Below are 22,677 nucleotides of genomic sequence, written 5' to 3' on the forward strand. Positions count from 1 at the left end.
CGGTGGGCGGGGCGGGCGGGCGGCCGTCCCGGTGCGGCGGGCGCGGGCTCGGTCTCGCCTTTGTGCGGAGCGGCGCGGAGACAGCGCGGGCGGCGGCGGGTCTGGCCGGGCCGGGCGGCACCATGTCGTACCAGGGCAAGAAGAACATCCCGCGCATCACGGTGGGTGCGGCGGGCGGGGCAGCGCGCCCCGCGGGGCGGTCGGTGCGGTGCCGGTGTCCGGCGGTGCGGGTCGGGTCGGGTCGGAGCGGGGCGGGCGGCGCCGCGCAGACAAAGAGCCGCCGCCCGCGCAGGTGAACCGGGCTGGGCAGAGCCGCGCCCCGGCGGGGCAGCTCGGGCTGGAGCGTCTGCGGCGGTCGGTGCCCGGCGGCACCCGCGGGGCGCGCTCGGCCCGGAGAGCCCGGGGCCGGGCGTGCGGCTCCCCCCGGGCGGGACCGGGGGCGCTCCCCGCGCTCGGTGCCCCCGCTGAGCCGCTCCCCGGTCTCGCCGCATCAGGTGCGCAGGGACCCGCCTGCCCCGGCTCGCCCGGGCGCGGGTTGGTCCCGAAGCTGCGGGAGCCCCGGTGCCGCCGGTGCCCCCGGCCGTGCCGCTCCCTCCGGACCGTGCTGCTCCGATCTCCGCCGGGCCAGCTGTGCGCCCCGGCCCGCCCCTCGAAGGCTGCACGGGGCTTGCTCCTGGGAAGGCAGTCGGGTCTTTCATCTTGTTGATGGCTTTTCACTGGCTTCATGTAGCTCCTGATTTTTCCCCTGAGGTCAGCTCTGGCCCCTTGAAGAAAAAGGAAAAGCAAAGCGTTTGCTTTTAATTCTTCTTTTGAATCTACAGATGTGAACAAAATGCTCCCAAAGAAGCACTGAGGGCTTTACCGCTGTAAAGAGAAATTCCTTTGTCAGCCCTGATTCAGTTGCTTTATAAGCAATATTATGGCTTTACACATCTTGCCTCTTCTGTATCTTTAGACCACTATGGAGACACCACCATTGCTAGTGTAGGTGGGATTTCTCCCATTCCCTAGGGCTTTTTATACAGGGACCTTTATGATATGCTTTACCCGCATGCAGGGCTTGTGCCTGTTCCTCTGGAGCTCTCTCACCTTAATGGTAACAAAATCTCCCAAGTTGCTTGATTTCTCCCTATTAAGTCCTTTCTTTTTCTGCCAAAGCTGACAATGCTGTGGGCACATGGTGTCTGTCGCTGATGTTACAGGTCACTGTTGTTCTCCTCTGACTTGTGCAGCCTGGAGATGACCCCCCAGGACTCACTGGCCCCCTTCTGCAGCATTGTCATATCCTGGTCGGAGCGGAGGAGATGGCTCTGGAATTCTGGTCAAATGACTAGTATGTCCTGAATCCATACTTCGGATGCAGGGGAGGCAATGGAGTGAAGTCAGGTGTTGGGTGGACTCATCTGTTTTAAGGGAGTGACAGAAATGAAAGCTCAGTTCTGGTGACTCCCCTAGAACAAAGCCTCTTCTGTCCCTTTCTACTGATTGTGCCCCCGAGCACTGCTGGCACTTTTTATTCCTCCTTCCTAGATTTCTGCCCCAGAATCTTCTTGCATGTCAGTACAGATAGCAGCTGATGGGGATGGCAGATTGTCACCTAAGCTGTGCTTGTTAGTAGAGAAACGTTTGGGACTGTGTTGTGCCGTTTTCCTTTAAAGCACCTAAAGCATTGCAGGCAGAGGGGCGGGGGAGGGAAGGTCTGGAGCATGAGAGTATACAGAGAATACAGGAGCCACCTCCCACTGGCAGGTAACTCAGCTATAGATCTTTGAGCTGATAGCACTGAATCGGGGGCTGAGCCCACAAACAAGGGGAGCAGTGCCTTCCTTGTCTCTGTCACCCAAGCAATGGGCAGGTTGGGCTTTTGCGAAGGATGTGTTGGAAAACTGGGTATTTGTACTTCCCAACAGCTATTGTTTGAACTGCCTAGTGTGTTTCTGGAGATGCAGAAACACTCCCTCCTGATTCCTCTTGTACTCAACAGTGCTGCAGTCAGTATTTGTAGTTGGTTTCTGACAGTGACACCTGAAAAACCACAGTTTGCCTTTTGTATCTGTTTGCAGCAATTTCTGGGCTTTTCTAGGACAGCCATTTTAGTGGAGAAGCCAGGAGCAAGAGTGAATGGTGCATGTGTTAGTGTGAGATTACATTGCTGTGCAAATTATTCACAACCTGAATTGTAAAAGTCTGGTCAAAAGCTGTGTGTGTGGCAGTGTGACAGGCAAGACTGTAGCCACTGATGGAATACTGGGAAGTACAGGTGTGTCTGTTGGTTATGCAGTGGAGGAAACATAGGAAGGGGAGGTTAACCAAGCCTTTGGATTTTTCAGTGATGGCTCCATCAGCTCGGTATGGATATGTTGCTCTTCAGTGTGCCTTGGGTTGTGCACCGTGCATCAGAGACCACTAAACATGTTATTACTTTCCAGATGTGTGCTGATACTGGGATGCCCAGCTCAGGAGAATAGTAATTTCAAATCCTGTGTGTCTGTTGAGAGACTTTTTGTTAGTTCCTTTTCTTTGGTTGTTTGGAGAGATAGTCAAAGTATTTCCCTTCTTGTTGTCCACAGTATCTTTTCCTGCAGAAAGAGAGGTGGAAGACTAGTCTTGCCCTGATTTCACAAAATACCTATTGAATCAAAATTACTCAGTCGTTGTGCTTTTGTCATAACATACTTTCCTAGCCCACACCTTTACTTGATGTGAGCCATGTCCATCCCAGTCACCCTGCCAGAGCCCGTGAGCACAGTCTCTGTGATGTCTCTGACACCTCTAATAGCAAGGAGGTGGCATGGGGATGGCCAGTATGTTGTATCAGGTGCAAGTGGGAAGGAAAGATTCAGACAGATTTTGGTTAACTGGCAGCTATTGTTATATCATATCTTGCCCACAGGCCCCTGGGAGTCACGGTATAGCTGGCAGCTGGCTATCTGTCCCTTTGACTCCAGCCAGGGGTTCTTCCCTGCTGTCCTGTAGTACATTAGTAAGGAGAAGACATCAGCTTCTGATGAAACACCACTGCAAGTAGTGTCTCTTCTTTTACAAGGAAGAAAACAGTGAAACCATACACCTGCTTCCACGCTCCCCTAATTATGCCCTTGTGCTTTGTAAATGAGGTGAGCACTGTTCTTGGCTGGGTTCAGCAGCCTTCTGGAAGCTACTGTCTGCCTTTCCTTCTGCAGCATCACTCTGAGAAATATTAAGAGACCGCCTGATATTTTGGGAACTCAAAATGACCAGATGATGCTTAAGAGCATCAAGGGCAGAGTATGGGCATGAGGCAATGGATAATGGGTTTGAAAACTTGATCCCAAATGCCAATAGGCAGAGAGACAGGGAGTGTTCAGCAAAAGGATTTCCTGGTGTGGCGAGATGTTGGGGGCTGGTGGTGATCCTGGAAGGTTTTGGCAGAGCTGTTTTGGAAGGAAGCTCCAGGCTTGGCCTCACGGGCATCCCCTGTGCCTGCAGAAATGGATCCTCATGGAAAGCACCACACCAGTAACAGATGGGCTGTCACTGGCTGCCCAGGGACTTCCGAGAGGTGGTCAGCAGTTGAGGTCAGGCCAGTGAACCCGACAGGTCAGTGCCAGTGGTCAGGTAGAGCCACGAGCAGCCAGGTTTGTGCATCCCCTCACACTCACTGCTGCCCTTTGCCCAGAGGCTGCGCTGGGCAGTGCCCAGGGTCAGACCCTGGCTGCTCCTCCCCAGCCGTGCCCCACAGCTCCTGGCGCAGGAGAGCTTTTCCCTCTGCTGACAGTGGCTGATGACACAGCCTGACACTGGCTGGTGGAAGCTGTGGTGGGTGTGCAGAGACACAGTGAGCCCTGGCAGGGGAACAGTGTGTTTATTGTGGTCTGGAGCCGCTCTGGCAGCGTGTGCTGCAGAAGCCTGGCTATTAAATCAGACTCGTTTCCTCATAACTGCTTCATTCTCTTCCTTTCTTCTTCCCCCGCCTCTTGACATCTGGGCGCACTCCTGAACGATGCCAGAGCCTGTAGATGTGTCATTTGGATTTTCCTTATTCTACTTTGTTCCATTTTTTCCTTGAAGTCAGTGGGTGGGTGCCAGTGCAGCCCCTTCACTGTCGGGTGAGTGGGGGTGGGTTCTGGCAGTGCCCAATTCCCTAAATAGACGCCTTGTTTGTGCTCCAGCCGTTATGGACCTCTCAATTTTGTGTACTAACAGAGTTAGCACTGAGCAGCCCTTCACATCTGCCACAGAATGACCATTTGGGGGGTGGGGGGCAGGCATATTTCCTGAGCTCATATTAACAGTTTATTCAGTAATTGTCAAGGGCTCCAGTCTCCTGCCCCTGTGATGCCTGTGCCTGACTCCCTTGGCTTGCTCTTGTCCAATGTGCAGGGGAGGGCAGGCCAGCATCAGTATTTGCTGGTGCTTCCACTCTACTGAGAACAAACTCCAGTATTGGGGAGGGTCAGTTGGGGAGGTTTAAAGGGTATGGGCAAGACAAAAAAGTGGAGGCCCAGTTGTGTTACTGGATCTGGGCAGGTAGACTCTTTTTTTCTCATTGTGTAGGCCAGGTAAAGCCAAGGGGGATCTGCCAGGGAGTAGGGAACTGGTTGCGTGGGAGAAATTCTATCTATGGTTGGCTGAAATAGAAGACAAGAATCTTCTTCTGTGTTTCTGACCTTGACCCTGATTTATCCACAGCTGACACCTGAGACCATTGCTCAGTAGTTTTTGTCTACATCTCTTGTATGTTACTTAAACACTCATCATTTTCCTCCATGAGAGCCACAGCTCAGCTGCTTGCCCCCGTGACCTACAGGCTCCAAGCAATGCCTTTTAGGGGTTTCTGAACTTAAAATTACAGTATTGTTAGCCTGATGACATTTGGATGGACGCAAAAGGGAGGACAGGCACCCTGTGCTGAAGGAGGGGGAGGAGAATCAGTAGCCCATTAGCATCACTTGTTTGTGCTCAGGGTCCTCAGCCCCAAAGCTGAGCATGTGGCCCCTGGGGAGAGGTGTGGCACAGGCATGCTGGTCCGAGCGCCTGGGACTGTCAGTGCACACCCGCTCTCCTTGAGCCTCGGCTGCTCGTGAGAGGTGACACTGGGCCCCCACGTCAAGGCCATTACCTCCGTGTGCTCGTGTGGAGGTGTGTTGGAAGGAGCTGTGACCAGCAACGTGCCCTTGCTTCCAGATCCCACTCACAGAGCACAGTCCGGGCAGACCCGCCCGACGTGTTGGCTGCGGTCAGGAGAGAAGCGGGGCTGATCCCAGCTCTGCGTGTTGGAGAGGATGGTGGTTGAGATGGGAACCGCGGAACAGCTCGGCTGAGCTCTTTTCCTGGTGGGAGACGAGGCTCCCGTGGGCTGCGCTGGGCGGGGAGGGTAAATCCGCGTTGCCGACACCGGGGTTGCCGGTCATGAGTAGAGCCGTGGGCGGCCCCGCCGGGGATCCGCGGTGATCCCCCCGCGCTGAGCCGCGCCGGCATTCCCAGCCCTTCCCCACCCAGTTCCTTTGTCTCGGCTGCGGGTGGATGAGATTGCTGTACAAACGCACTCGGGGCTTTGGGCTTTGGCTGCTGCAGGGACGCAGGAGTATTCTCTGCATCCTTGTGTTGACAGGGAGGAAGCTGCAAATTACCAGCACTGTGGCGATCCTTAAGAAATTGCCCCAGGGGCGGCGGATGGCGAACAAACCCGGTTCCCTGCAGAGGAATTAATTGTGCTAGAGCTTCACAGGGTGAGGCTGGCGTGTGAGCCCTGCTGAAGGCTCTGGCCAGCCCTGGTCCAGGCTCAGGCAGCAGACGGGGAGTGTACTCCTGTGCCAAAACCTGGGCTGTGGGCACGTGGGGGGAGCAGAGAGCAAAGCTGGGGGGTTGCTGGAGGTGTTTTAAGCAGTGGGGGACACGGCATATTCTCTGTCACAGCACAATCAGCCTGTGTCGCCTGAATCCATGGCAGCCATGTGTGAGATCAGGTCGTTTGCCCTTGTACTGCCTAAAGCTGTGCAGACTTGTGTGGGTGGAGGTAGGTGGAAGAGCAGAACCTCAGCCTTCCCAGTTCCTCGGGACAGGGTCTGTTTCCCCCAGGACAGTGTCCATCCTCTCCCATCAGTGTATGCTGAGCTGTCCCGGTCCAAAAGTGTGAATACAGGAAGAACATAAGCACAGTTTTGGTCTGGGTGTTCCTCAGCTGTCTGGCTGTGCTCCTTTGGACAAGGCTGCTGGCCACTTTGGTCAGTAGAGAGGAGAACAGAGGAGGTGGTAAATCATGAGACAGTAACGCAGGCCAGTGGCTCCTGGGCCTTGTATAGACCTGTGAAATACCTCAGAAGAACTACCTTGAGCACAACCAGGGGAGGGACAGATTCCAGCAACAGGCTGCCTGTCCTGTTGGTGGTCCTTGCAAGATGGTAACAGGAGAGAGTAAATTGTCTTCTTTAAGGCAACTTATTTTACATAGTATCTGGATAAGATTTAAGGGCACTCCAGTAGTACAAACTTGCTCTAAATACTGGTGTGTGGCTCATGGTGCCTCCAGTTATGTCCATAACGTCCCAAGAAGTTTTTGACTTCTCTGTATATTTTATGGAAGCATATTTGCTGTGTCCTCAGTGACTCCTTTATGCTCACTCTGCCTGGGTGGTGTTTCTGGCAGCCCCTGTCCCATTCAGAAACAGCCTTAGGAGTATGCTGTTTTCAATCCTTGCTCTTGTCCTGTTGTTTCAAGTGTCATTACAAGTGTGACCTTTCTGCAGCATTACCTGTTGAGGTGAGCAGTGGGAGAGCACTCTGGAGGGCCCTGTACAGGGCACTGCAAATCACAGAATCACAGGATGTTAAGGGGTTGGAGTGGACCTTAAAGATCATCTAGTCCCAACCTCACCTGACATGGGCAGGGACATCTCCCACTAGACCAGATGGCTCAAGGCCTTATCCAGCCTGGCTGTGAACACTCCCAGGGCTAGGGCATCCACAGCCTCCCTGGGCATCCTGTTCCACTGTCTAATCACCCTCACAATGAAAAGTGAATGAAGTGTGTATATTACTTGTTACTGACATACCTGTTACTGACAACTTCTGTGCTCTTCCCTTCTCAGAGTGATCGTCTCCTTATTAAAGGAGGGAGAATAGTCAATGATGACCAGTCATTCTATGCTGACATTTACATGGAGGATGGCCTCATTAAGTAAGTATGGGACTTATATTATCTCCATCTCCCCTTAAACCAGCTTTAGGTTGGCCGGTTGTTGGCTTTTTGTGGATGTGGTCTGTACCCAACTTGCCAGCCAGGAAAACTTGATAGCCCTCTCTGGACAGAGGCTCAGCTCTCTGTGTGAACACACATGTGATTGCCTGACATGTTTTCAGGGTAACTCCAGTGACTGAATTGCAGTCAGGCTTGTGGGATTGTGATACAGCATCCAGTGTGCAGCAAAGCTGTGTCTAATTGCACCAGAAACAAGATTCATCTTTGACTCCTGTTTTGCCCTGTGTTAACCATATTAGCCTGAATGACCCCACACAGGATCCTGTTTGTTAGCACTAACAAGGACAGTGCTGTGCTGCAAGTCATCTGCTCTCTTGAGATTTCCGGGAATTGCAGGGAAACCTTTGGGTTCCCCCAGCTTCTCCATGTGTGCCTCAGAGCTGCAGGAATAGCTTCATTGTTTAAAGTCTGCTGTTCAAACATGGGAAAAGTATCATGTTGGGACATGTGAAATGAAGGTGAACTGAAAGAACCATGGAAGTTTATAACAAAGAGACTTGAAAAGGCGTTTCTTGCTCTATGATAAGAGTTAAATATCCAGCATTACCAGGGTGGTATATGTTAAAAATCCAGCAACAGATAAATAGTTCAAGAAGTGGGACTGTATTTTTATGAGGCTGTTTTTAGATGAACAAGAGCATTCATGACTGGCAGTAGTTGCACCCAGGCAGGAATCAGAGCCAGTTTCAGGTCTTGTTATGGCACAGGCTTCCTGAGTATCCTTGAGCCTCATCTGCAGCCTGGAGGTCACAGAATTTCACTGCCTTGGAAGCAAAATGCTCTCCCAAGTGAATTCTGGTAAGAATGCAGTGAGCAGTTTAAAACCTTTAGTGGTAGATTGATCTCTGTAAAAGCAGTGGGAAGAGCTGCTGGGTTATTGCTGTGAGGACCTGGAGCAAGCAGTTCTGTCCACAGAATTTTTGTTATGTTAGGGAAAAAAACTGCAAAGGGACCAAACTTGAATGAAATGCAAAAATGTAATTTGCTTTTCATTTTTACTTCCCCAGTGTGCCAAGGAAATCAGAAGTTTTCCACTAAAACCAACTTGTCTTTTATCTTGATTTATCAGGGAAGACTGAGGAAGGCTTGATGGAAATAGGATTTCTGAAAGAAGAGATTTGAAGGCTGAGTGCTACATATGGACAGATAAAGGGATTGAGCAGGCAGGGGCTGAGGGAAGGGAGTGCTGAGGTTCAGGTGACTTGACCTGCAGGAGGGCTGGGTACCTCGAGTTGTGCTCAAACAGAACAGAGGACTATTCCAGTCCTCTCAAACAGAACAGCTCCAGAGGACTGTGGTTGTGTATTAGGTTACCAGTGAATGTATACTGGAACTTTCTAGATTTCCTGTTTTCAGAAGATATTTTTAGGTACTTGTGAGTTTTAGCTGCCTTAACTACAGCATGGCACTGCTCATAGCAAAGCTGTCCTTCAGGGCACGGAGGAGAAAAGGTGAGAGGGGAGGACTCTGGGCACCTTGGGAAGACAGTGAACCTGGAGCTTGCAGGATGTGTCGTGAGCCCAGTGGGCTGGAGTTGGGCTGGGCACTTGTTGAGCTCCCCCCCAGCCCCCAGGAGTCCCTTCACCCTTGGGACCTTGTGCTGTGAGTGGCATTGCAAGTCCCTGATGAGCCCTGAGCTGGCCTAGCAGCTGTGGCATTACAATGGAAATCATCTTTCTCTGTAAGTAAGCCTCAGACTTGAGCCTTACTTAAAGTGGTCAGAAGGACGGGGGAGAGGAGAGATTAGGGGTGCAGCTTACTGGGAGCAGGGCTGGTGTTGGGTTTTGTGAGCATGCACCCTGGGTGAGCACTTAGGTCTGCTCTGCCCATGGGTCTGTAGGGTATGAGATGTCCTAGGCAGCTTCTCACCACACACTGCAGAGATCTGCATGGCCATCAGACCATTCTCCCCAGCTGCCCAACCCAGGGCCTGCCCCAGGCAGCAGGTGCCATCCCAGATACCCACAGAGCAGCTGGACAGATGGCAGCCACCCCTGGACTAAGCGCATTGTAGGTGTCAGCAAACCAGACAACCCTGCACGTGGCTGTGCAGTGGGGTGGGTTTGCTCTGCCTGGGTCTGGGAGTGGGACAGAGAGGAGTGTTCTGTGGGCAGGGAGGTGACCTGACAGTTCCTGGCTGAGCTGTTCAGGGGTTATGCTGTGGCTGGTTTTCCTTTGTTTGACCATCTTTGTGTGATCTCATCAGGCAGATTGGAGACAACCTGATTGTCCCTGGAGGGGTCAAAACCATAGAAGCCAATGGGAAGATGGTGATCCCTGGAGGAATTGATGTCCACACTCGCCTGCAGATGCCATACAAGGGAATGACTGCTGTGGACGATTTCTTCCAAGGAACAAAAGCTGCTCTGGCTGGTGGAACCACCATGATCAGTGAGTGCAGCAGGCAGGGCTTGTGCATGACACCACCCAACACTCCTGCAACACCATCCAGATCTTTTTTCTCTTTGTTTTTCTCAATCTTTGTTCTAAAGGCCCATGATGGTGTATTCATATCCTCTATGATCTCTATCAGGGCGGTTTAGGGAGTAAGGATTGGGATGAATCTTTGGATCCTTAGTAATGATGAAGTGATGGTTCAGGAGGTCTACATAGGACTGCTTGCCCATGCAGATCCTGTGCTCTGCAGTACTTCTTTGTCTGCAGCCACTGCTGCCCCTGGGACCCTCAAAAAGAAAAAATGACATAACTTTTTTTCCCTGTTAAATAAAAATAGGGCAGTGTGGTGCTCAGATGACTCTGAGCAGGGAAACAGAGCAATGTGCTGGCATCCCACACTGCTCAGAAATAAACAGTGCTAACGAAAAAGGAAAGGGAATTCTGAGGTCCTTCCCTGGAGAAGGCCATGGCTGTGCACTGGTTTGAGGTTCAGGTGTTACTGCTGTGCAGTGGTCACAGCTGTGTGCACTGCAGGGTTTCTTGGGATGCAGGAGCAAGTGTTGATCCTTCCAGTAAAGGGCTGGGTTCTTTGTCCTTCCCCCACCAGTTTTCCTTCTCTCTGTGCCAAAAAAATATGTTTTGTGGAATGGATTATGGCAGGGTGTGGGGATCCCATGGTGGGCAATAAAAGGTGCATTAGTGTTGCAGTGTGGGAGGAGGCTGTGTGCTAATGGGGTGGGAGTGGGGATGGGGAATGACAGGACCCTTCAGCTTCCAGCCAGCTTCTCAGCAGAAGCTGTAAAAGCCCCTGGTCCCATGCCAGAGGCCATTAAACAAGGGCTCTGTGCACTTCCCTGCCAATAAATGCACTTGAGGAGCAAAGGCGCGTTGTGAAGGTAACAGGAACCTCTTGGGAGCTGCCCTGAAGCCCCTGAGGAGACCAGCCCGGGGTGATGGAGGTGCCAGGCCATGGTGAGGTGGCCCGGTCGGGGAACCGTTGCCCAGCCCTTGCTCTGCTGTGCCCCTGCAGTGGACCATGTGGTGCCAGAGCCCGAGTCCAGCCTGTCGGAGGCGCTGGAGCGGTGGCGGGAGTGGGCGGACGGGAAGGCCTGTTGTGACTACGCGCTGCACGTGGACATCCCGCGCTGGAGCGACCGCGTCCGGCAGGAGCTGCACACCATCGTCCAGGAGAAAGGTTTGTTGCCTGCTGCTCCCTGCCCAGCCTTGGCCAGCCCTGTGCCCTGGCTGGGGAGGGCGAGGGGTGGCCGTGCTGTCAGGAGGGTGGCCGGCTGGAGCAGGCAGCCTGACCACCCCTCTCTCCTCTCTGCTCTGCCCCAGGCGTTAACTCCTTCATGGTGTACATGGCCTACAAGGATTTGTACCAGATGTCCAACACCGAGGTGAGACCCCCTTTGCTACCGTGGTTGTGTTGATGGAAGGGGCAGTGGGGGGTGGCTGCCTGTGTGGGGCTGCCCCAGGCTGTGGCCGTGGGCTGGATGAGCTCCTGTGCTCTGTACGGCACAGGTCTGGTGTGGAGATCACCAAGAGCACCTGCTGGTGACTGTATCCTTCAGAAAGCTGGTCCTGGCACGGCCAGAGCATTGCGTGGCATGGCAGCACCAGGCCCTGGCAGCTATGGGGCCATGGGAGGTGCCAGGGCTGTGGGCTGCCTGCTCAGGAATCATTTCTTCTTGTCTCTCTTTTAGCTGTATGAGATATTCAGCTGCCTGGCAGAGCTGGGTGCCATAGCCCAAGTTCATGCTGAAAATGGCGATATAATTGCACAGGTAACTAACTAACTACTTCTGGCACACAGGGACTGAAAATCTACCCCAGGCAGATTTGGTGTGGGGCATTAGCAAAATGGCTCTAAAGCTGCATGGATGTCTTTTGTAAGGTGATACAGCAGCAATGTCAAATTTAGCACTGGTTTTTTTGGTTTTAATATGTTGTACATAAGTGAATCTGAAATAATGAATTAGTGATTATCTAAATGGAAGAGAGTAGCCATCAATTATAGTACGTTCACTCCAGATGCAGCTCTTTTCAGTGTGGAGAGGTAGAGACCTTTGCTTTGCACATAATGAGTCAGGAGAGGTAAAGTGCATTGAGAAGTGCTGTGAGTTTTCTCCCTGTAAGCAAGCAGCTGCCTAATGACACTGGATTTGCAAGGGAAGTATTCTGAGGGATGTGGCTTGGTGATCAGATGAGTAGTCTCTATTTGCCTGCTCTGTTGTAATTGGTGCTGGATGACAGAAAGTCCAAATGTTTTGATTTTCATTAAGACACAGAAGACATTGCTCAATTAAGCTCTGCAATTACTTGTTTTTTTCTGTCTCTTATTCTTGGGAGTTGAAGGAGCATGAACCAAGAGGTCATTCTTTGAACATCCTCTCAGACTACAAAAGTCAGGTTTTCTTTGGACTTTTAGAGCTGCAGTGCACAACTGAATGGCTCCTGCACATGAAAACTGGGAGTGATCAGAGGAATTGTATTGGCTAGAGTTTATCTCTGCTTCAGCATCAGCCTAACCACAAAAGACCCCCAATCTCTTAATTGGTGGCACTTCACAAACCTGGGAATTGGAAGGGCTGAGGAGTTTTGTACCCTTTTTTTGCCTCTACACTGTGCTTGTTTCATTGAAGAGATTTCAGTCAGTGTCTGCCCTCCCATTTCCCCATCCTTCCTCTCTCTCTCTCAAACCCCTTGAGGATGCATCAACCTCTCACCATGGCTGAGACAGGACACAGGGTAGTGATGGTCCTGAGGGAAGGGCTTGACACAGAAGGGATCTGCTTTTCTGGTTGGTGTTTTCAGTCTTGTAAAAGCTCTCTGTTCTTTTGATGTCCTAGGAACAAGCCAGGATGTTGGAGATGGGAATAACAGGCCCCGAGGGCCACGTGCTGAGCAGACCTGAGGAGGTAAGATGCAGAGGACAGTTCAGCCTTGCTGAGCCCCTGTCACAGTGGGGCTCAGTGTGGGTAGTGGGGCCAGACAAACATCAGGGTGGGGGGTGTGTGTGCATCCAGGGGTATCCATTTATACAGACACTGCTGTCTGGTTCATCATCAGCCCAGGAAAGAACGAGGTGCATGTTTGTGACAAACAGTTCTCAGTCTTGCTCAAGTTGCCCAGCAGAGACAGAAGCCCTTGTTCTGAGTCTCACAGAGAGGAATCAATCAACAAAAATGTCTGTATGGCTATAGCAGCCTTTGGGGCTGGATTGGGGGCATTTGTCTTGTATAGGTGACTCCACAGGTGTGAGAGACCTGAGAAGAATCAAATGATGAATTTTAGTTTCTCTGAGAATTGACTGTACACATCTGAGTGCTGACAGATTCCAGCCTCTCTCTGCTTTATATCTGCTTAGAGTCTAAAGCATGTTTGAGAGTCAGATGGACAAAGCCATTGGTGGAAGGAGTGGGAGGGAAGGAGAGGGGGAATTCCCTGGTTACAAATCATTGTCAGAATACTAATTAGATTACTTCTAATTTTAGCTTGCAGGGTATTTTTCTGTTTGGTCCATTAATCTGAGTTGAGTCTAATTTTAAATAGGTTTCCTTGAGATAACTCCCTGCTGAGAGGTGCTTTAACTTTCCACAACATGTGAAAGAAGAAAACAGTAGGAATTTGGTACAATAACAAAGCCGAGCAGGGAAGCACAGGGACGGATTTATACTTCAGGGCCCGCTGAAATAAAATCAGTTGGCTCAAATTAAAAGTGTACAAAGTTGGCTATATTAGGGCTGGTAACAACATACATGGCCTAGCGTAATACAGTGTTTATTTCCTTAGAAGTACGAGAGTGTAAAGCATTTTCTTGTACAGGGAAGAGTCTCAGTATCAAATACAGTGGCTCAGAGTCCCTCTGCATGTAAGCTGCCATTTATTTTTATGACTAACCTGTTACCACTAGCTGGCAAGCAAAGGTGCAATTAAGGGATGCTGTGGTTGTGCCAGGATTTGAGAACTGTCCTGTTGCCATAAGACAGCGCTGCAGATCTCACCCAGAGTCAGTAAAACATTGTTGAGTGTTTGATCTTGAAATACCATTAGAGCATAAGGCATAAGCATAAGCATGAGAACACTGCAACGCTCTAGATATCATCTGTTCAGCCAAATCCAAATCTCATTGCCTTTGAAAATAAACAATGTTCTTCTTCCACAACACATTCTACCTGGGAAAATGTTTAGGTGGGACACAAATGGCCCTGCTACCCCATAAAGCCCTCAGGTGCAAAGCATTGGGAGGGTGATCTGTGGCTCCGTGGGTCTGCTCTGTCCTGGAGGGACCTCAGTGGGGATTAAAGACAAGTTTTTCTTTCTGGTGATGGTGGTGATGATGATGCCCAGGTGGGGCAGGATGGTGCTGTTCCAGATTGTAACCTGCTGTGAGGGTATTGAGTGATGGCTGTTTGCTCCTGTCCACATGTTAAACATTACCAACTGCTGCAGTCCATAAGCGTGCTGATAAAACTGTTCTCTTGCTTAAATTTCTGTTTAAAGAGTCTTTAAGCAGAAGAGAAAAACCTCTTTTCACTGTACAGCAAATAGCCCAGCAGAAGTACAAGAGGCATGGGTGGGTGGTGTGTCTGGGTGCAGTGCTCTGCTTCTTCTGCCCCAGGACAGTTCAGCTGGCACAGCCCCAGGAGCTGCCCTGAGGGCTGGATCAGTGGTGTCTTTTTAAGGCTTCTGTTTTGAACTTCCTCATTCCAAAACTTGAAGCCAAACTGTAGAGCAAACAGTTGCAGAACTCTGGGGTTGAGCTCAAGCTGAACACAGACTGATGTAATAGTCCAAAGATATCACTCCTGATGGAAATCCACCCTCCAGTAAGAGCAGGACAGTGGGATGAGGTGGGTGTCAGCAGGCTGGGGTGAGCAGCAGGACAGCCAGGCCCCAGTGCCAGCAGCCTGCCAGGGCATGGCCCCCTGCACCCAGCCATGGGGGTGGCAGGGACATCTGGTTAAACCTGCTGCAGCCATGGGACAACCTGGAGCAGGAAATGCTCTGGAAGGGCTGACCCTCTGCTGCCTGGTGTCAGCCTGTGCTGGCAGGCTGGGCAGCAGTCTCTGGGCTCCTTGAGCTGTCAAGAGAGCTGGAACCAGGCAGTGGAAAAAACAGCAGATGCAGCTCTACTGGCCCCTGAGCAGGGTCCAGGCGCTGCTCCTGTTCTGGGCATGGAGCAGGGTCCAGGCAGTGCTCCTGTGCCAGGCATTGTGTTGCTGTAGCCTGAGATTTGGGCCAGGCCCTGGGGAGACTGAAGCTTCCCCCCTCAGATCTCCCTGATTAACCTGTCCTTGGGGAGTCAAGGGTAAAAGCAAGGACACAGGGTGCAATCCATGGTGTGCTGAGAGGAGCAGGGGCTCCTCCTTGCCCACCCAGTGCTCCTTTGCAACTGTGTGCCATCCTCTATTCCAGCTGGAAGCAGAAGCTGTCTTCCGGGCCATCACTATTGCCAGCCAGACCAACTGTCCTCTCTACGTGACTAAAGTGATGAGCAAAAGTGCTGCTGACCTCATCTCCCAAGCCAGAAAAAAAGGTGAGTGGCAGCTGGTGCTGCACTCAACCCTGCTGCTGCCACCAGGATCCTGGATTATGTGGCCCCCGTGTCCTCATGATTGTTTTGCCAAGACCATGACTGTAGTTGGAGTGCTGTCCAGTGCTTCCTCTTCTGTTGGGGAGGTTTGCCTGACTTATGAAGGGCAGGGGGACACTGCACCAGGCCACATAGAGCCACCTCCTGTTGTCACATCAGGTAACATCATGTGGGGCACAGGTAGGAGCAATGCTTTAAACACTAGTTTGTCTGTGGCTGTGAAGGGCTTGCTGAGGACACTTGTTCCAGGCACATTGCTGGTGGTTTGAGCTGCTGCACATAGCTCTGGCCTCCCTTTGAAGTGCTGGCCCCTCAGAGGTGCCTGGGTGCTTTTTCAGGTGACTGGGGGCTCCATTTGTCTCTGGAGGTGGAGCACAGGGATTCCCAACAGGCACGTGGGCATATCCACAGTTGTACTCAGTGGACCCTGTGCCCCCACCCCAGGAGCTGTGAAGGGGGAGGCTGGTGCACTGGGATCTGTGCCCTGGAGCATGAGGACCCTATGGTGATGGCAGACAGGGCTTGCTGCAGGACTTGCTGCAGGACTTGCTGCAGGACTTGTTGTCTCTCCTGCCTGTCCCAGCACCAGAGGCCCAGGCCAGCAGTGTGGGACAGCCCAACATGGGTCTGGGTGTTCTCTGGGCTGTCAGTAGTGCTGTAGAGCAGAGAATGCCTGCAGGCTCCACGGAAACAGCGTCCTTTCTGTGCCCTTTTCCAGGCATTGTGGTGTTTGGTGAGCCCATCACAGCCAGTCTGGGGACTGATGGAACACACTACTGGAGCAAGAACTGGGCCAAGGCCGCAGCATTTGTGGTCTCTCCGCCACTGAGCCCAGACCCAACAACTCCTGACTACATCAACTCCCTCCTGGCCAGGTGAGTGACAGCTCTGCTGGGAATGCTGCTGGGGGGAAGGAAGAGGTTAGTCCAGTATGAACCACTTCAGTGTAGGTGTTTACTGAGCTGACTGGTGAAATGGCTCTGACTCCAAGCTGTGGTGGTTTATCCCTGAGAGTGGAGGGAGGACAGGGGAGATACCATGAGGTTAACATCAGTAATGAGAAAAATACCAGGACAGGTAGTCATGGACCATTTTAAATGCCCTGAAGAAGGCAAAGAAATGAGGACCAGCTAACACAGACTTGTCAACAGAAGCATTCACCAAGCTGGAGAAGTGAGGAATGGCTGCCTGGGTTGGGATGCTGCAGGAGAACATGGAAGGGTTACAAGTGTCACAGGCTGGTGGGGGCTGCAGTCGAATACAAAGCAGATGTGTTCTCACACCTGTACAGGTGAGCAGTAGCAGAGCCTGCAAAGTGCAGGAGGCCTTTAGGAGCAGCTCCTGCACATCTGGCTGGGATGGTAGGTCTTTTTTTCGCCCTAAAGGTGAGGGGGTAGGGAAGGGATTTGTTGAAAAAAAGACAGACAATAAAAGCACTTCAGCAATTTGCTGTGACCTTTCACAGTTACGCTCCATCCTCTCACTGGCAAGGCCCATGCAGCAGCTGTGGAGACACAGCACATTCCTGGCCCTGTCCACGTGCCCTGTGTCCATCACACACCCCCTCACCCTGCATTTCTATGACCAGTCGTGTGGTGGCTGGTCTGTGTTAGCCAGGGGATGGCTGACAGTGGGGGAGCTGTAAATGGAAATGACCTTTGAGGTAACCCTGGAAACATCTCTGCTGAGATGAGTGAGGGATGCAGTCAGTACAAGGTGTCTCTGCAGCAGGGCACGTTAGGATAAACCCGGTTGTGCCAGGGTGGAGATGCCATGCCCGGGTGCAAGAGAGGTGCATTTGGGGTCTGAGCATGCAGGTCGCCCTGGATTTTGCTGTGGTCAAGGACCAAGAGATGCCTCCACTCAGTCTGGATATGTTATATAAGTGCAGGTCATAGTGACTGGGAGGGAAAAGTGAGCCCAGCTCCTTCACTGGCTTTCTAATTCTCCCTTTCCAATTTACTCCAGACCTCAGAGGAGAGATGAGTACGTCTTAGTCCCTGCAGCCCACAGGTGTCTGTCCTGACACCTTTGCCATACTGCTTTCTGCGAGGCTGCAGTGGGAGGAGAGGCTGTGAGGCTCCAGCTGGGCTGGATGGCTTGTTTTCCTCCACCAGGACAAATCTGGTGGAGATTAGGAAGCGTGTTGTGTCATGAGCTCAGACCTCTGGCTGTGCAGTCCATCAGACATATGGCAGAAATTATCAGAGGAAGGTGGAGATTAACAGTGGATTAGAGCTGATTCACAGCCTCGAGCAGAGTTGCTGTGTCTGCACTGTCCGGATGCTGGAGGCCCCTTGCCTCACATGGGCAGTGCCAGGAGCTGGCCTGTCTTGGTCTGCTTCCTTTTGCTTGGCAGTGATGACTTCCCAGCTGCTGCCTGTCCATTGCTCCCTGAGCACTCGGCAGCAGCTGGGTGACTTTCAGGGAGCCATGGACAGCTCCTTGCTTGCCTTGGCTGCTGGCAGCTCTCTGGCTCTGCCTGTTCCCGAGGAGTGGGATGGGTCAGGATATCTCATCTCTCTGGGCCTCCTGGAGACAGCTGCTTCTGGGCTGTGCTTGCCCTCGGGGTGCAGGAGCTGGCAGTGCATGACACAAGGGCTGGTTGTACAGGACAGTTCTGGAGCAGAGTGGCTTCTTCCTTCCTGTGTAGCAGAAGGACTTTCCCAAGCAGACCTGACAAACTGACGGAAATAGGTTTTCTGACTTGCACTGGGATGATTTTTCCTTTGTGCTTGTGCAAATGATGGAGCCTGGTGTGGAAGGGTATCTTCTGACCTGACACAAAGGCCACCCTGTTCCCTGGGAGCTGAGCTGTTGACTCCCCTTGTATGCAGGATGCTGTCTATACTCAGGCAGGCAGCACAGCGTGGCAGAGGTCTTGCCCCCAAGTGTCCCGGGGGCTGGGTCAGGTGGAAGTCTTAAGGCTGAGGGGCTGTGGAATTGAGGGTGCAGAGTAAAATAGAACTGAGCCAGGGGCTGCCCGTGGCCAGAGGAAATCCATGTTCCTCGTGTCTCTGCTGCTGTCTGACTGCAGAACGACTGACAATGTGTTTGTTCCACCACTGACAATGTGTTTGTGCCACCACCCCTCAGTGGTGACCTGCAGGTTTCGGGAAGTGCTCACTGTACCTTCAGCACCGCTCAGAAAGCCATCGGAAAAGACAACTTCACAGCCATCCCAGAAGGGACCAACGGCATAGAGGAACGAATGTCAATCATCTGGGACAAGGCAGTGGTGAGAGTCCCGCCGGGGAAGGGGCAGAGCGGGCAGGGTTGGCTGCCACCTCATGCTCCTGCCCCGCAGAGCTGGGCACCCAGCTGCTTGTCCCCTCTCTGGCTCTGAGAGTCAAACCAAGCTGGAGCAGGAGAGGCAGCTGTTGTAGGTTTGGGGTGAACAGCCTGGAGCTGTGATGGTGCCCCCACTTATTTGCCTGTCTGGTGCCAGGGGTAAGATTAGTCTTGACAGCCTGGGCCCAGCCAGCCAGCACCTCATGTGGGAGGGAGTCTGGTGCTTCCCAGGGCTCTTACTCTCTCTTTCCCCAAAAAGAATACTTAGTTCTCTTTGTGTCCGAGCAGGCCACAGGAAAGATGGATGAAAACCAGTTTGTGGCTGTGACAAGCACTAATGCTGCAAAAATCTTCAACCTGTACCCACGAAAAGGGAGAATAGCAGTGGGCTCAGACAGCGATTTGGTGATATGGGATCCTGATGCAGTGAAGATCATCACAGCAAAAACCCATCAGTCTGTAAGTCCTGTGCTCATCTGTGTGAACGCTGGAGGCTGGGGTGTGTGTAGAAAGGCTGCCTGGGAGCTTGGTGCTGCCCTATCTGTCTTTGAGGAGGGGTCACTGAGCCCAGGCTCTGGGCATGCCAGCTGTGACTGTGGATGTCCTTGAGCCCTGGGCTCTACACATGGGGTTTTTCTCGCCCTGCTTGACTGTTCTTCTCCTGACCCTGGCCCATGCAGGTGTAAGGGCACACATTTCTTCTAATCTGGATTCCTTTTCCAGGCACAATTTTTTCCTGGCTTTGCCAGCGTGCTTTGTTCATGCCTTACCTCAAGCCTAAGTCCTGCCCTCCTCTGTTCTTGGACTCTGTCCTCACACTGAGCTTCAAAGCAGCAGGTCCTGGTTCATGTTGGGAGCTCTGGTGGGTTCTTACTGTGCTGGGCTAGTGAGCTTCAGGAGGCCTCTGAGGCAGGCAAGGCTGTTACAGGTGTCCTCTCCCCACTCTGGTGACTCCAGCAGCGAGGTGTGGGGACTGACCCGCCCTGAGTGGGCAGGGAGTGCTCATATCCCTCCTGACCATTATCCCTGGGTTGCTGCAGGTGGCTGAATACAACATCTTTGAGGGAATGGAGCTCCGTGGGGCCCCGCTGGTTGTCATATGCCAGGGGAAGATCATGCTGGAGGATGGCAACCTGCATGTGACCCAGGGGACCGGGCGCTTCCTGCCCAGCAGCCCTTTCCCTGACTATGTCTACAAGCGCATCAAAGCCAGGAGGAAGGTGAGGAGATGGGGATGCCAGGAGACAGAGTTGGGACACTGCTCACCCAAATCGCATTTTTCCTTCATAACTGGTTATTTTTACTCTGCTGTTCTTGCTGGACCCTATAAGCAGTGCTGCAGACTGATGTATTTTGAATATATGCTTATGAAGCTGAGGCTTGGGTAGGCAGCTTTTCCCGTTGTGTTGGTGGTGTGCCAAGCTGGAGGCAGATGCTCCTCAAGGTCAGCAGTGGGTGATGTCTATCCTCATCCTGTCCTGCTGCAGCAGGAGTGTGGAGGGAAGTGCTCAGTTAAAAATGAAGAGATCGGCCAAAATTGCCTTGTCCTCCCTCATTTGTGCAGCATGATCCCCATCTGGGCTGTTGTGCTGGTTCTGCACACCATGCAGGGCAGGTGAAGGGTGGGTGGTGGGGCTGTACCAGGCCTTCTCAGTGCAGGACTGGGGGGGCATGGGGCTGACAGTGAGAGTTCCCTCTGCAGGGGGACTGGGGAGACAGGGATGGCTGGAGTATGATGCTCCCTGGGCTCAGAGAAGTGCCACTGTCCTCTTCTCTCTGGTGACAGATGGCAGAGATGCACGCCGTGCCCCGGGGCATGTATGACGGACCCGTGTTTGACCTCACCACCACCCCCAAGGGGGGCACTCCTGCGGGGTCAACCAGGGAGTCCCCCACACGGCAGACACCCCCTGTCAGGAACCTCCACCAGTCCGGATTCAGCCTGTCAGGTGAGTATGTGTGGCAGCTGGGCTGGGAGAGGGCAGAGTCCCTGGCCACGTGTCCCAGCTCCTGGGGCAGGGGCAGCTGGGAAGTGGCGTGGGAAAAGGTGAGCACAAGAGGCAGGGCAAGACCCTGTGTGTTCCTTGAAGGACATGGCTGGAGCTGTACCTTGCAGTAGAAGCAAGGCAGACTGTGGCTGTGGAGGCCAGCATAGCATCCAATGCCACTTTTGCTGTGTGGGTCTGTTCATGGAGCATCTGCAGAGATGTTCAAGCCACTGCTGCTCTTGGGGTCACTACTGGAGTTGGGAGAGGGAACAAGTTGCTGCAGACAGTCTCAGGAGGCCCTTTGCAAGACCCCAGTCTGCTTGACTGCTCAGTTCTGTGAAGAAAATGCTCTTAACTTTGCTCTCCCCCTTCCCTTTGTGCTTTCTTGTCCTGTCCCAGGTACCCAGGTTGATGAAGGTGTGCGCTCAGCGAGCAAGCGCATCGTCGCGCCCCCGGGAGGCCGCTCCAACATCACCTCCCTGAGCTAAATGTCCCGGCTGAGGAGGAAACAAAGTCCCTGTTCAAGCGAAGGAAGAAAAATGGTACATTGGTGTTTTAAGAAGGAAAAGAAGTAAACCTGTTCAGAAGAATCAATAAGCCTCAAGCCTTATGTTTCACAAATGCTACTTGCTACCTAGCTTTAAAGATGTTGCTTCATTTTGTTTTTGCATAGCCTTAAGGTTCTGTTGTTGTCACTGTTGTGGGTTCGGTCGGGTTGTGTTTTGCTCTTCCTCTCTGTATGCATGCAGCTCGGACAGGTCGCTGGTTCAGTGTGTTATTGGTGTTGAACGCGTGTGGGATGCTGTGGGACAGTGGGAACGGCCCGTGGGGTGACCCAGTGAGGGGGCAGGGTCTGGCCAGAGGCAGGCTGTGGGATGGGGAGGGCAGGTGCACTGAGCTGGTAGGGGCAGGTGGGTCTGTCGTGTTCATGTCCTTCATCTCCACCCAACGCTCTGGCGCTTCACCACGAGGCCTATGGGGGAGCCCGAATCATCTCTGTAACGGCTGTCACAGCACCTCGTGTAAGGAGTTTTACTACTTTGTACACTTTATTAAAAAAAAAAAGTTGTTCCTTCAAACAACTTGTGTTGCTGGCTGGCTCTTTTCTTCCTCAGGCAGCTGCTGCTTGGCAGGGGCAGTGTCCAGCTGTGCCCACAGGAAGCTGGGCCAAGGTGGCACAAGGGGCTCGGGGTGGTGTTTGGGCTGGAGGGGCTGCAAGAATGGGCTGTCAGGATGACACAGTGCAGTGTCAGAGGGTTGGTGTAGCTGCTCAGGCAAGGTATTGGCAAAACAGCACGTTGCAAGTGTTTGTAAAAGCCCGTTCAGTTTGTCCATGCAGTCTCTGGCTGAGCCTGGCCTGGGCACTGGGGGCTGTGACTGCCCGGCAAGAGCTGCATCTGTCGTCTGTGTGGTGACAGGGACTGGCTCCATGTGGCAGTGCCTGGGCATGGCTCTGGGGTCATCCTGGCTAGGCAGGCTTGGAGGCTGTTTTCTGTGGGCACCTCTGAGTTAAATGCTCCCCTTCCATCCAGCAGTGTCTGTCAGACTGAGAGGCGTTGCCCTCTAAAGCTTGAAAAGCATGCAGAAAAAAAAAGTGATTTTTTTTTAAAGATTACAAAAATTAAAGGTCAGTTTAGGCTGTGCTAAGCAAATACACTTTTTTTTTTTCCCTTCTTTAGTATTTGACCTTGAAATACTTATTTTTACATGCCTGCAAGTCAGGCAGAACAAGCTGTCCATGCAGCAGTCCTTAAGGGGCCAGGCCAGAATAGTTGTGCCAGGGGAAGGGAAGGCTGTTCATCCTTACAAGCTTTGTGAAGTGCTGCTATCAAGTAACTAAAGATTTTTCCCTGTTACCTAGTAGTAATTATGCTGAAACTGTACCTCTGTTTACAGTAGAAGAGAGGAAGGGAGAGATGATTGTAGAAATCTTTGGGGAATTTCTAAAGATGTGATGTTCTTACCATTTAAGTACTTAAGTTGTTTTGGGTTTTTTGACCAGCCAGTACAGTGGTATTTCTGTAGCAGTAGATTTTTTTCCCCAGGAGGAGCAGGGCTGGTTTCCTTGTCTGGGACTCCAGATAAACACACTTATGGTGTGTGGACCCCTATCTGCACCAGAGCAACACAACAATAGTGATGTGCTGTGCAGGGGACAGGGA

The 22,677-nt window shown here is 52.4% G+C and overlaps 1 protein-coding gene across 1 annotated transcript; it reads left to right on the forward strand.

Moving 5' to 3' along the window:
* Nucleotides 1–10: 10 nt before the first annotated feature.
* Nucleotides 11–21,597, forward strand: DPYSL3 (dihydropyrimidinase like 3). Its single transcript, XM_027643593.1, has 14 exons — nt 11–161; nt 7,071–7,159; nt 9,447–9,631; nt 10,668–10,832; nt 10,976–11,037; nt 11,344–11,424; nt 12,490–12,558; nt 15,059–15,179; nt 15,955–16,111; nt 18,333–18,474; nt 18,816–18,986; nt 19,568–19,747; nt 20,314–20,476; nt 20,915–21,597. Exons 1-14 carry the CDS (start codon nt 123–125, stop codon nt 21,001–21,003), a joined length of 1,713 nt encoding a protein of 570 aa, XP_027499394.1. The 5' UTR covers nt 11–122; the 3' UTR covers nt 21,004–21,597.
* The last annotated feature ends 1,080 nt before the right edge of the window (nt 21,598–22,677 follow it).

This window comes from Corapipo altera, unplaced genomic scaffold (assembly GCF_003945725.1).
Source record: "Corapipo altera isolate COAL_440 unplaced genomic scaffold, ASM394572v1 75, whole genome shotgun sequence".
In the NCBI taxonomy this organism is placed as follows: domain Eukaryota; kingdom Metazoa; phylum Chordata; class Aves; order Passeriformes; family Pipridae; genus Corapipo; species Corapipo altera.

What these genes read in the sequence shown, in the direction of transcription:
- DPYSL3 (XM_027643593.1), top strand. Translation starts at nt 123, where the DNA reads ATGTCGTACCAGGGCAAGAAGAACATCCCGCGCATCACG. An exon ending in TGGTGGAACCACCATGATCA is followed by an intron (nt 9,632 to 10,667) that starts GTGAGTGCAGCA and finishes GTGCCCCTGCAG; the next exon opens with TGGACCATGTGGTGCCAGAG. An exon ending in CAGCAAAAACCCATCAGTCT is followed by an intron (nt 18,987 to 19,567) that starts GTAAGTCCTGTG and finishes GGGTTGCTGCAG; the next exon opens with GTGGCTGAATACAACATCTT.